General features: G+C 33.9%; 2 protein-coding genes across 2 annotated transcripts in view; one reads left to right on the top strand and one right to left on the bottom strand.

Annotated features, from left to right (window-relative positions):
* Window positions 1-15149, bottom strand: part of LOC140439922 (uncharacterized) — a 180354-nt gene that overhangs the window by 152787 nt on the left and 12418 nt on the right. The gene's annotated exons all lie outside the window — the stretch shown is intronic.
* Window positions 11391-11897, top strand: LOC140438928 (uncharacterized). Its single transcript, XM_072528563.1, has one exon. The coding sequence runs from the start codon at window positions 11391-11393 to the stop codon at window positions 11895-11897; it is 507 nt and encodes a 168-aa protein (XP_072384664.1).

Below are 15149 nucleotides of genomic sequence, written 5' to 3'. Positions count from 1 at the left end.
GAGATCACTCCTCGACCGGCTGCGAGAACAGTCGATTTTATTGTTGAAGTCATGAACAATTTTGTCATTAAACTAATTAAAATTGTTACAGATTTAATAAGAAGGTTATTTGTTGCAAGTTACAAAATCCACTAGTCTGAGACCATTATCATATTAGTTTTCGTGCACTCTGTGTTTACCGATATTTACGTCCTTTTCACTTTTCTCTTCCTATTTTAGTATTCAAATTTCTCATAAATGTCATATTTTGTTTAGGCATAGCTACAATAAACGTCTAGAGCTGGTTATACAAGACATATTTAGTTGAATAATTCCTTTCTTCTATTTGTACATGAACTGATAGCATCGAGATGTTTACGTTGACTCTTCACCTCATGTAGGACAAGCAAATTATTTCGTTTACCAACTTAAATTCTATGACTTAACTCATGACAAAATTCATGTTGATTTTTAGGTTTACGACTATAAAATACCATTGATTTGCCGATATTGTAGTTTTACGTATTATTTCACCTAAGACTCTGGACAGCTTTGAAAATTGATTGTTCACTGCAATCTTTTTTAGAGCAAGACATTTATCTTGCTAATGTTTTTATTTACAACAAAACAATTGCCCTGTTGGTAAAACTATAAACACTTGACCAACTACATTCCCCAGTTAAAAAAGTAACTTTTGACATGTTCATTTAACATTATGTCTATAAAATTGTTCGTTTTTGAAATCTTTATATTTTAACATTCAATACATATATTGAAATAATTTTTATTTTAGGCTCTTGACTCCATTATTGTCTTAATCGACTGCTTTTTAATGTTAACAACAAATAAAACAGTTAACTAAAATACGTATCTCGTGTTTTCCAAGTATCAATTTACTAGAAACATTTTTAAAAAGTATAATCTATATTAAATTAATACATTGTTTGTTTCCAGCAATGCTCAGGTAATAAGTCTAATGAAATAATTAAAATTGACCTTACTTTCAAACTACTCCAGACTAGATACTTTCTAATGGCTTTTTTTAAAAGACTATTGCAAATCGATATAGTAATTATTATTCAATAGAATTGAAAAGATACGTAAATATAAAATAATAGCTAATAATAATAGTTGTCCAATTTGGAGTAACATTTGGAATGGTTTTAATAGTCAACTGAGACATGTATATACTAAAAAAAAAAATGATCGATGACATATTTCCCATTTATTGCGAGTTTTAAAAGTTAGGACTTGTTATTTGGCATATAAAAATTTAGAGAAAACCTCGTAAAAAGTAAAATTATTCAGTTCTATACATTATTTTTAAATTTTTAATGGCATAAATAATAGAAATTTGTGTTTTTGTCAGAAATTTAAGTTCGATAAGAGGCAAGAAATTAATATTTTATTTTACTGATTTTAATAACCAGACCAATTTGGTATTAAAACGTTTTGAGTTTAGAATTTAAGTGGATTTAAAATGACATTAACACCAATGGATGCTGCAAAAGTCGTGGCTTTAGTGCAAGATGGTTATAGCCAATATTATGTCGCCTAGGTGCTAGGTGTAAGTCGTTGTGCTGTTCAAAGAGCCATTCGGCGGTTTAATCAAAACGTCAACTACATTAGAAGGTCAGAATTAGGAACAACATTCGCATGCGATGATCGATTTTTGGTTTCTTGGTGTTTAAGAAATTAAAATAACTTCAATTGAGCTGGCAAATTGGCTAAACGAAGTCCAAAATGTAAATTTAAGTAGTTGGACAGTTTGTCAACGACTTTATGAAGCGAAATTATTATTCAGAAGATTAGATATATCTGTGAAACACTGCAGATCTCTACTTTTGCAAGGGGACACGAAAATGGGAATTACGAAGATTGAAGTAATATCTTGTTTTAAGATGAGTCTAGATTTTACTTGGGGTCACCAGACGGTGGCGAAAGAATGTGGAAAAGAAAAGGAGAAAAATTTGTTTTATGCAATTTTGCCGACAAATTAACCTATCGAGAAGACTCAGTTAAGTTCCAATTCCTACTACCAAGTACTAACCTAGTTCTTGTGGATGAAGGTCCTATTACAAAAGCAAGGTACATAACAACCATCTTAGACGAGCTTGTGGTACCCTTTACGTCATTCGAAGGGGATAATTTTACTTTTATAGATGGAATGTGCATCCACACTGTGCTAGATCTGTCAATGAATATTTAAAGAACGTCAGGATTGTCCGTATGAATACAGTGACATCCTGGAGGCAACTTTCCTATACTACCATCGCATCAATCAGTAAATGCTCACTTCGAGCTTGTCTAGACAAGGAGGGATTGGTTTTGAGGTTTCCTAATCCGATTGCACAACGATACCTGTCTATTGCAGAGAATACAGCTACAGCTGCCCTCACGCGAACACGCGATCACTACATTCACTAATTAATAAATTGTATACATATAAATTCACTCAATTCATAAACATATTTTTTTAGCAAAAAATTTTTGAAAAGGACCGTTTAACTCAACAACCCTTTCGGCTCTGATTGTACAGGGCGCTCGCCGCCGATAAGTTCACGCAGCCAATCATCAGTAGAACCCATACAGTCAGTCAAAGAAAACCATCAACCAAAGAAACAAACAAACCTCGTCCTGAAGAGGTGCAAAACCTAAACCAGGACAAGAAATCATTAAACAAGGAAAATCCAACCCACAGCAACGAACATCGAGACAATGCGACGTATGAATTGGCCAGCTTCCAGACCCTACCTCAATCCACTCAAACATCTATGGGACACACTAGGAAGGCGAATTCAAGTATTAATAACAAATGACATAAACATTATTTTGCTATAATTGTTTTTTATCAACAAAACTACTTTTTATTTTTTTAAATTTTCGAACAAAGCCATGCTTGTTTTTATAAATAAATAATTTTTTTGCAAAAATTGTGTTTCTTATTTAAATTTAATGTTTTTTCTTAAATTTATGGAAAATCTATAAGTTGCATCTCCAAAAATGTGTCTTCTTCTCTATAAAATAAATGTAAATCAATAAAATGATGCTTATTGCCTTCACTAGTATGAAGGGTAGGCTTCCTTAATTATTTTCAACCTTCAATATTTCTCTATAAATTTCTTCCCGGGTCATACCAATATTAATCCCCTTAATCGAAACGTCATGCCCTCTTTTTCTATTATTTCATAATACCGATTCTAGCTACTTAAAACTAATTTTAATAATCATTTTATCAATAAAAGTTATCATTTTATTTATAGTAACTATCTTTAAATAAACATTTCAAATATTCCATCCTCAAGAGCTTGTCGCCACTATTTCAGATTTTGTTCTAGATCCCCTTCAGTATTTCCCACTAACATCACATCATCAGCATACAATAAGCACCAGCGAATGTCCTGTAGCGCTTCCCTCTAGTCTGATCCAACCGTATTGCACCATTAAACGACTAAACACCTAGCATTGGTGCAATTCTACTTTCACATAAAATTTATCAGTCTCTCTAACAGCTGGCCTATCACTAGTTGTAACTCCCTCATACATGTCTCTAACAATCTTCACACTCAGCAGGAACTCCTTTCTTATTGAGCGCCATCTACAGAATCTCTCGAAAAACTTTATTGTATGTTTTTTTAATATCAAATGGTGGTACCGTTTGTTTCTTTATTTCTGTATTTTTACATCAGCTTCTTTATAATAAAAATTGCATCTATTGTTGATCGGCCTTGCATAAATTCAAATTGATTTTCGGATATATACCAATTTAATTTTTCTTTTAAATGTTAAGGCAATTTTCTTCGCTGACGTTGTTGTCCTTAGTCAGTAACGAACCTGGGTATATTAAAATGTTCTTCTTACTCTATATCTTCAATTATTAGTCTTACTGTCTGATTATCAGACCTGGTGACGAATATATATTTTGGGGCATTTATTATTAGCCCCATTTTATGTGCAGACGCTCTGAACGATCGAAAAGCTTCTGGAGAGTCTTTTTGGATTTGACTATTATGTCTATGTCAATGCCAGTCGCTCAATAAGAAAAAAAAACAGATGAAAATAATACATTAAGGAACTGTTTAATGATGAAAGGCCCGATATTAAAGTTAAAGAAGTAGTCACAGAACCTGATATGACCATAAACGAAATTAATTGAACGAGCAATAAGATTAGCAAAGACCAGAAAACGACGGGACCGCGTGAAATAATAAAGCTCTTTGATATTGAGGTAAAAGACCTTCTATTATCTATAAAATTTTTAAAAGTGGCTATATACCAACAGAAATGCATCACCCAGAGGGATATAATATACTTTATTTAATAATGCAAGGCAAGATATATCGAAGAAGAGAGCCAGGTCGAAGAAGAACGTCATGGCTTAAAAACCTGATAGAATGGTTTAACATATCCTCTACAATTCTTTTGCCCCCTTTGCCTTTTGTCCCGAGCTGCTGGCAACAAAATTTGTATAGATGAGGACACAGGAAGTAGACGAATGGGAGCATTCTGCGGTACAGTACATTAGATAGTATTTTGTATACCCTATTGAGAACGATAATTCCTCTATAATTTTCACATACGATTGTGTCACCCTTTTTGTGAAGTGGGCATAGTATATCTAATTTCCAGTCCATAAATGTTTTCATCCTATGCCGAACACAGCTCTTAGATTGGTTGATAATCAAAGAAGTAAAGGTAAAAAACAGAACATTAAAAAAAAGTTTTACGGTTCTATAATTTATATTCACCAAAATTTAAGAAATATGCTTTAGATAAAGTAGCCAATAACGTGGAGTAGTATTGCGATTACTACCTTATCATTACAAACCTAACTCAAATGAAGAGATATATCTTCAAAAATACCACATTTAATAGCAATAGTCTCTGTTTATACCACTTGCGCAGCTTTAGGGTTATATACGGGTAGTCTGCTATCTCTTGGGCCTACGGTATACAAGGACGGCAACAGAGCCAGTGCTACGCTTCAACCGCCTATTGTTATCCCTGGTTTTACACAAGAGGTTAATTTTATTCAGGCTGACATTAGACACTATATAGATTGAGCTATCCGGCTCTTCGAAAATACTACATTTACCCTTTAAGATGTTCGTCAACTATGAAATAACTTAATATCCAAAATTTCATCTGACGTAGCTATAAAACATGTCGTAACAGTAGAAGAAAATTCTGGAAATTCGGTATAATAATAAAATAAACATTAGGGGAATGACAAATACAGTGATGATGACTGTGACAAATGCATTTCCAAATCGAATATAATCCCCGGACTGACGGATAATCCGAAGACAGAAAATTCACACTAAAAGATCGCAATTTTTTTAAAATATTAATTAATATTCATTCCAGTTTTAAAAAGAACCGATTTTTACACCAAAACAGTAAGTGAAAAGACCGATGAAAATACAAGAACAAAATAAGTAAAATTGGCGGTGTAACGTCAGTTACAAACGACAATTAAGGAAAAGTGGGGGAATAGTGACTCAGATATCAAATGATGCAGGACAATTATTCCAGATTACAGAAGATCGAGAAGCCTTCGCAATGGTGATCGTCAACGTGGATAATTCTGATATGGCACGCGAAGAAGAAGGGGGAATAGTGCGTGGTGGGTAATCGTGCGATTATTTGTATTTCAAATTCCGTGTAAGATTTTACGAACTCAACCAGTCCTACACCTTTCAAACGATCTCGTGAACGGTTGACGCTATAATCTTCAGTCCATCGTTGCACGTGGTCTAAGTGAGATCCTATTATTGAAAATTGCATGTATTCTTCTAGTTTTTCGGCTCAAAAAATTTAAACAGTAAGTCCGTAACTAATTATTGATTTAAATCATGTTGTTTTCCGTACATTTTGGTGCCTCTGTTGGTTTATATGGTTCAGTAGCTGCAATAGTGCTCAGGAGTGCGCACGAATTTCGCACAAAAAACAATATAAAAAATATTAAAATTACCATTTTTATTTCCAGATGACGATTTTTACATATACTAACAAAGATTAATAAAATGATCTGTATGTAGTCAAAATTGACGGCAAAAAATTAAGGGAAACCGGAATTAGTTTCAACATTCCCTAATCGACTGTAAAAAAGGTTAACAACTTTTCACAAGCTTGGCGTGTGCACACGGCCGTTAGCCCGTAAAGATTGAACAGAATTTTTTAACAGAATTGCTGCATTCAATAAAGAGTCACTAACACTATTTTATTCTAATATCAAAATACTTATGCACAAGTTTAAGTTTGAGCAAAACAGAATTTTTAATATAGACAAAACATCCAAACGTCCAAAGATTTATAGACCTAACGGAGCTAAAAAGGTAGGATCTGCTATATCTGCCGAAGGTAGAAGAACTATCACAGCCGTGCCGTTTCGTGCATGAGTACTGCAGAAAATTATATTCCATCATGCTGATCTATCCTCGAAAAATAATGTATTTTACACTTGAGATACATGGACCTCTTGGTGCTTTATATAAAGGTTCCAAAAACGGAGACTGGCTGTCATTCTGTAATATATGCAAAGCTCACATCAGCTGATACCATTCTTACATATTTTTATTGATGAATATGATTTTTGTAAAAAAAAAGTGTCACTTTTATCACACACCTGGCAAGTCTTGCTTTACTGCTTCCAACCAATTCTTCTTTAAACGCCCTCTTCTTTTTTACCCATTTCTCCCTTCTTCAGTATGTCCTTAACATTTCGATTTTCTGGCATTCGTATAATGTGACCAAGCCATCTAGCTCTTTGGGCTCGTATTTTCGCCGTAATTGCGGGTTTTCCATTCATCCTCATTATTTCTTTATTCGTTCGTCTTCTCCAAATAATTCCTTCGAAGATTCTTTTAAGCACCTTTCCTTCCCAGACTCTACTTTCTTTTCTTCCTGCTGGTTCACAATCAACTTTTCAATGGCATACATAATTGTAGGTCTGATTATTGTCTTGTAAACTTGCAGTTTAGCTGTTCTTGACACATTTTTTGCTTTTAGTAATGAATTTAGTGACCCTATCGCTCTGCTTCCCTTCATTAATCTTTTGTCTCCTTTTCTTTTTTTCTGTCTCTGCTGCTTTCATTTTAATATAATATGTTATTTCGTATGTCTCCTCTCATTTTCATGTATTGCGTTTTTGTTTGGTTTATTATTAATCCGTATCTTTTCGCTTCTTCTTCAAATTTCTGGAAAACTTTTTCTGAATGTTTTTTCATTCTCACAGTATCATCACATCATGCGCGTACGCTATGCTCTGTTCCCTGCTATTCAAAATAGTCCTGTTTCTGCTCATATTTGATCTTCTTACGATTTCTTCTAATACTAGATTGAATAAATTCAATCTAGTAGATAGTAGTGATAGCGGATCCCCTTGTTTTAAACCTCTATTTACTGTGAAATGTCTTGAGAAGCTTCCTTTCATTGTTACCCTATTCATCGTCTTCCTAAGCAACATTTTCACTAGCCTTATAAGCTTATCTCGTATTTCTAATGTTCTCGTGACCTCATAGAGCATCGTTCGATTAAGGGATTCATATGCTTGTTTAAAATCGATAAATAGCATATGTAATGCCAAGTTTTGTTTGTAGCTATTATTTTGTATTAATTTTAACATACTTATTTGATCAGTAGTTGTTCTTCCTGATCTAAAATCTCCCTGGTATTCTCCAATCATTTTGTTTTCATATTTTATTAATCATTTCCTAATAATTTTTGCAAGTATTTTATAAGACTACTTCTAATAGGGTTATACCTCTATAGTTTTTGCACTCCGTTTTGTCTCATTTTTTATAGATAGGACAAATAACAGCGCTTTTCCATGGTTTGGGCATTTTTTCCTTTTGCCAAATTATTAGTATCAAGTGAAATATCCTTTCGTTTAATCTTTCGCCACCTTTCTTAAAAGTCTTAGCGGGGATACCACTTTCTCCTGTACTTTTGTTATTCTTTAGGTCTCTTATTATTTCTTTGACTTCATTTAAAATTGGTTCCTCGCACCGCACGTCCCTTCTTCATCTTCTTGTCAATTCTTATTTCCCCCAAGTTCCTCTTGTTGGTCTGTATTTAATAGATCTTCGAAATATTTCCCCCACCCATTTAATTTTTCTGTTGTTTCACCTAGAAGTAAGCCATCTTTGTGTTTGTAGTACTGTGTATTCTTTGTAGTTTCTCTGCATTTCTTAACTTCTTAGTAGAAATTTTTTACCTCTTCTTTTATCCAGGCTTCTTCTATGTTTTTCAATTATTGCCTTATTAGCTGTTCTCTTTTCTTTTTTTTTGCAAATTCTTTTCACTTTCCTTCTTCTTGCCACATAGTTTTCGATCGCATTTTGGGTATTTTCTTTATCTCTTTGTAGTTTTGCCCTGTTTCATCTTGACAATATATTTTTACATTCTTCATCGATCCACCTATCTACCTATTTGTCTAATAAAAACCATCAAAAACCGAAGTCACGTCGCTAAGCTGTTAAATAAAGCATTTATGACAGTGGCCTTTATGGAAAAGACAGTGTCAGGTTTTCGTGCATCTAGAATATGTCTGTTAGATCCCGATAAATTTAATGAGGATGATTTTGCTCCTGCCAATCCAGGAAATTGCTGTACTAGAAGCTGCTTCTTTATCAGTGGCTCCTACAACGTCTAAACAAACTGCATCTACTGATGAGTCAATGTTAGATATTAGAAATGTTCATCCTTCTACATGCAAGGAAAATTTCGTTTTCGTTTTTGCTCCAATAACAGCGAAAACGGTTATACTAGAAATTAAAAGAAAATCTCGTAACAAGCAAATTTTTACAAGCACACCAATGAAGACAATATTGGAGGAAACTCAGTTAAAACAACGATTAAGGGACGAGAATCTCGAGAGAAAAGACAAAGAGAAAACAGCAAGAAAGGCAACTTTTCGAAGATGTTTGATAAAAAATCGCCACATATTTCACCGGATAGAAAAAAATTTAAAGGCAAACAAAAAAAAGAGAGCGTAGAAATAACTAACACTTGAGTCATCTGATGTAATATGATAGTGACAGACAGTGATATGTCAGATATTATCGATGAAGACGAATTAGATGATGTTAAATTAGGCTTTATTCCACCACTATAAGAAGAACCAGCTGCTCCTAACCAGACATAATTTATTTGTGGGAAAAAACAAACAATTATGGTATACTGCCTGGTGGAACCAGGCAGAATGTAGAGATGTAAATTACAGATAAAAATTATAAATTCGACTTTTGTTTACGTTAAAAATATTGCATTCAAATACACCATACAATTCATATTTTTTTATAATAATATTAGGTATACTTTTGACGTAAGCGTTTGTATTATATTATTTTTAAACTAATATTTTTTTTAACATTAATTTAGTGTGCACCATTTCCCAACCCGTGCACATGATACTCAATGGATGGGGAATCGTGCGCAAAGGCACTTTTTTTGTTTTTTAAATATTATTCTTTTGCACTTTTTATTTCATTAAAACTTTTTCAAACATTCACAGTAGAATAATTCGAGCTTACTATAACGTACTGCACACGATTCCCTCACCACTTTCTTTAAGTTTCTTTAAGTTTAAGTTTACCTACTTCTTTTGTGTAAAACTGGCCGAGTTTCAACCAATAAAAACCAAGCAGGAAGGTAGTTTTTAGTGTTTAATCGATTAAAAAAATTTCATAATAATATCAGATACAACTCCATAAACTAAAATTCAATTAATTATCTTGTTTTCGCGAACTGTTTCTCCATTTTTTAAGGTTAAAATTAATAGCATTAATTCAAATTTACTAATTACAATAATGTCTTAAATGCGTGTGCAACACCATTTAGTGCCAATAAAAAGTGAAACTTTAATTACATAATGCAACAATTAGCATCAATGTACTATTGATATAAATAATCTTCCATTCATTTATTCTTCGGGATTTCGTAAATATAAAATAATGACATAATGATTTTATTAAAAACAATGGACATTTTTACAATCAAACTATTAAAAGTTTTATTCGTTTGTAATAGCATTAAAAGGTTTTCCAATATAATAAAAACTTTTAATTTGATATAACGAGCTGCCAAACTTCTAATCGAACAAAGTGGTCTCATCATTTATTTACAGACAGTGTAGCAATATTGTCTTATACTTTAAAATCAGGATTTATATTTCTGCGGATGTATCGCAGATAATTGTAAAAGGGCAAGTTTACTTCCCTTTATTGATATAGTAGTCACATCACGTTCATATTTAGCTAATATTGTTAAAATAATATTCCTAAGAATTACATGGTAAAAATGTTATTTCCGCATGTTATCCGCAAATAGACAAATGTTACTACCTTGACTTGTATAATGTGTTGCCTAAATTTAAAACAATTATTACAAATTTAATTAATTAATTGAAACTAGTTTTAGAAATTCTGCAAAATTTAACTTTGTAATCCTGTTTAAAATCTTTAGATGTAATAGATAATCAAAAATATGTTAAAATCGACAAAAAACGAAGCTGGAAAAAATAAGATGTAGAGGAAAGGCACCGAATTCGAGACAGGCGCCTAATTTGAGACACCGTCGTATATTTGTGTACGATAGGGTGACATCTAGTGAAAATATTGAAAACTGATCATTCTATGCAGTAGTGGTAGATCTGCTTTTAGTTGACACTTAGAAGTGACCTTTGTTGTTTTGTCGACGTTCCTTTGATTTACACATTACACAAATTTTTTTCGGATTTTATAAAAACTTACAATACATCAAGGTAAGATGATTACATTTACCTACTCCAATTATTTTTTTTTTGTTAGTTTAATATTCGTTTATACATTTTATGCAAATTAAACGGTAATTGTGTGGCATACATAACCAACAAAAATGCGTTTTATTTTTAACGGAAAAATCCTAATTTGAGATACCTGTACGTTCCAAATTTGAGAGTGTCTCAAATTAGGACCCTGTGTAAAATTTTTATTTTTATGTTTTTTTGTTTGTAGATGCCGCCAAAACATAAAAAATGGAACGCAGATAATATGATACGGGTTGTAAATAGAGTAAGAAATAGAGAAATGGGCTTTTTGAAGGCCTCAAAAGTTTTTGGAGTACCAAAAGGTACCTTAGAACGATATGTAAAATCGGACAACACTCCAGAAGAACTCGTCAGGATAGCAATTGGCCGCCGACCTATTCTTCCTTTGGAATTAGAAAATGAGTTGGTTGAGTATGCCCTAACTATGGAGCAACGTTATTTCGGGCCAAGAGCGCGTGATATAAAACGACTGGGATTTTAACTTGCAATACGAAACTCAATACCACATCCATTTAGCGGAGTCAAAAAATCAGCCGGAAAGAAATGGTTGAGGCTCTTTCTGAAAAGGCATTCGACGCTTTCAATGCGTACTCCTCAGAGAATGTCATGTGCTCGAGTAAAATCTTTTACTCCTGAAAATGTATCTAAGTTCTTTGACCTGTATGAACCAGAATATCTTAAGCTTACTAACCCTGCACAACGTATATTCAATGTAGATGAAACGGGCCTTACAATTGTTCAGCATAAACATAGCAAAGTAATTTTCATGAAAGGGAAGAAGCAGGTTTCGTCCCTTACTTCAGCAGAAAGGGGCAAGCTGATTACTGCTATTACATGTATGAATGCTGCAGAAGTTTTCGTACCACCATTATTAATCTTCCCTAGAAAAAATAGGAAAACAGAGTTGATGCTAGGAGCTCCCACTGGAGCAGTCGCAGAATGCCATGTGTCAGGTTGGGTACAGGCTGATATTTTCACTAGATGGCTTCAACACTTCATAAAATTCACAAAACCTTCAGCTGCAGACCCTGTTCTTTTCGTCCTTGATGGTCACTATTCTCATACGAGAAACGTTGCTCTAATAGATTTGGCAAACAAAATCATGTGACGATTATTTGCCTCCCACCACATTCTACACATAAAATGCAACCGTTGGATATTGCTTTTATGGCACCGCTGAAAACTTAATACGCACAAGAAATAGAAAACTGGCTTAGAGAAAATCAGTTAAGTGTTGTGTCGTCTTATGCCGTTGCCAGTATTTTTTGTAGAGCATATAACAAAGCTGCGACGATGGACATATCTTGCAATGGTTTCCGAAAAACTGGACTGGTCCTTATTTGTCGGCATATTTTTAGGGACTTTGAATTTGGAATTCAAGAGCACTTAGAAACACAAAACGAAAGGGGCGAACAAATAATAGAACCAAACCATGAACAACCAAATCATCCAATGCGAGAACATAGAACTCCTAGTCCACCACTACCTCATCAACAACTTGTTACTCCGAAAGACATCTGTCCAATCCCTACATATAAGAGAGATACCACTAAAAAACCACATGCCAGATCAGGAAAGGCTTCAGTAATTACTCTAACACCCTACAAAGAAGAATTAGAGCAAAGTTTGCAGGAGAAAAAAGCAAAAAAACTAGTACCCCAGCTAAACTTGGATTGTGTATTTGCTCCAGAAAAAAACATTTCAACAAAAGGTGTTAGATCAAAAAAAAAACAGCAACGCCCGAAGAAGAAATAGCAGATGAAGACGTAGGTCAACCTTCTACATCAAAAGGCAAATCATCAAGAAGGAAGCGGAAAGTTTCTTCGAGTTCAAGCTCAGATAGCAGTGAAGACTTTCCATTAGCTGATTCATCGTTCAACGAAAGTGGAGAAGACGACGCGGAATGTTTATTTTGCACCGGCAAATTTTCCGACGATAGATATGGCGAACGATGGGCAAAGTGTTACCAATGTGGCAGGTGGGCACATGAAGACTGTGGAGAAATAAAGTCCAGCACATTTATTTGCCTTTTCTGCGAAGGAAAGGGCTTTTTTGAATAGTATCTCAAATTAAGGTACCTGTCTCAAGTTTAGATACCTGGCTATCCTAAAATAGGGCACCTTTTATTTTTAATGTTAAATGTCGCAAAAAATTAAATGTATTTTTTTGCAAAAATATATGTTTTATTCGCTTTTTTTTGTTGTGTTCTAGAAACATTAAATTTAAGTTTTTGAAATAAATGTTTTAAAAACTTTTGAATATTTTGTATTATATTTGTTTTTCAAAAAAAGTGTCTCAAATTTGGTGCCTTTCCCTTATTACAGTGTAGTTAAAAGCCAATAAAATTATAGGCGTCGTAAATAAGAAATATAATTTAGATAATATAATACAGTCATAGAGAAAACTTGTAATTGACACGTGTGAATGACATTTATGTCATTGCCATTGTCAGTATAAACCTGTTGCATTTAAATTTGGTTTTTTATTTATAATATCTAGATATGTAGGTACATATTTTATTAGTCGACTCATATACAACCTGCCAAAATAAATATCTAATTAAACAGTCTATGTAATAAGAATCACACAGGTTGGAAATTTATCCACTTTCACGTACAACTAACATATTATGACAGTATTTAAAAAAAGGAAGATAGTATTCGAAGAGTCCATTTATAGAATTCTGCTCTGTGGTCCCCTTGAAGGGTGATATCCCCACAGAAAAAAACAAACTAACTTTAAAAACGGGAAGTTCAACACTAAAAACTCTTGTTTTCAACGATTCCACAAGATTTATTACAATTTATTTTACTACAGCTGTTTTAACAGTGTGCCTTTCCAAAGTGATGTATTATTTTACGACGCGTAAACACTTTATAGTCTTTATCAGCATCGCAGCAGATCATCACACCCATCATAGCCGGAAGAAACAACCTTGGACTCTGAAGGAACTGCCTACAGCTCCGCGACTAGATTGAGTATCTCAATGTTGTGTTTACACAAACCCTTAACTGGAGATCCGATCTGGACATAGGCTGTAACAAGGCTAGGAGCAGAGTCGGTCTACTCAATGCTCTTTGTGGTAAGTTCGGAAGGACACACCCATATACACACAAAACATTCATTAGACCGGTGATCGAGTATAGATCCAACATCTATAGTACGATTCGCCGTCACCTCACACAAAAACTGCTGAAACTGGAACGGGGAATCCTGCGTAGAGTAAACAACAAACGGCGCTACTATCCCTCCGCTCTTATTCATCACCTGTCGAATATTCAGTCCATCAATGAGAGGCTCTTCTCTCTGAGCAGGAGTTACACAATCAAAACCATTCATGGCCAAAACTTCAGAGCCCAAAATATACTGAAACCTATCTGCTCATCCATCGGCAATGTATTTAAAAGAAAACCAAACTCTCCTTCCCATCCACAATATTACTGGCCCTTGCCAGCAACGAACTCCCTGATGAATACATTGACATCCTGGAGGCAACTCCCCTCTAGTACCGTCGCATCAATCAGTAAATGCTCACTTCGAGCTTGTCTAGATAGGGAGGGATCGGTTTTCTGTAGTTTCGCGATCCCATTGTACATTGATACCTGTGTATTGCAGAGGATACAGCCACAGCTACCCTCGCGCGATCCGCGATTCACTACATTAATTAATTAATAAATTGTATACATATAAATTAATTTAATTTATAAACATATTTTTTAGCAAAAAATTTCTGAAAAGGACCGTTTAACTCAACAACCCTTTCGTCTCTGATTGTCCAGGACGCTCCTCCGCCAACAAGTCTACGAAGCCAACCACCAGTGGAACCCAGACAGCCAAAAAAAAAGAAAATTATCAACTAAAGAAACATACAAACCACGTCCTGAAGAGGTGCAAAACCTATAGCAGGACAAGAAAACATGAAACCAGGAAAATCCAACCCACAGCAACCATCATTGAAACAATGCGACGTATTATAGTCTGTAAATCAATAAGTTGAGGAGGGGAGATCTGTTTGTCTGAAGTTGGTCAGTCAGAATTATATTTGTGATCTGATGTACGTTTGTTAAAGGTTCTACTAGTTTGATCCATGTAATGTTTTGGGTAAGGTTGTATACACCACTGTGTTAGTGCTTTTTCTTTTGGCTGGCTCTTGTTTTTCTTAATATATATGCTTAAGTTATTGTTCGTTCTAAAACCTATTTTTTCCTTTGTTTTTTGATATCGATGTGTTTGACTATTTTTTTATATCTTGCCTGTATATATAATCGAAAACAAGATATTGGTGGTGAAAAGACTAGTTTTAGCCCTTTTTTTTATGTAGTTTTTGGTTTAAACTTTTTTTACTGTAGAAAAGTTAGTT

Source organism: Diabrotica undecimpunctata, chromosome 4 (assembly GCF_040954645.1).
Source record: "Diabrotica undecimpunctata isolate CICGRU chromosome 4, icDiaUnde3, whole genome shotgun sequence".
NCBI classification, from domain to species: domain Eukaryota; kingdom Metazoa; phylum Arthropoda; class Insecta; order Coleoptera; family Chrysomelidae; genus Diabrotica; species Diabrotica undecimpunctata.
This window is presented reverse-complemented; position numbering and strand designations above follow the sequence as displayed.

Bases quoted from the DNA above. Each gene is read 5' to 3' on its own strand.
- LOC140438928 (XM_072528563.1), top strand. From the start codon at position 11,391: ATGTCATGTGCTCGAGTAAAATCTTTTACTCCTGAAAATGTATCTAAG.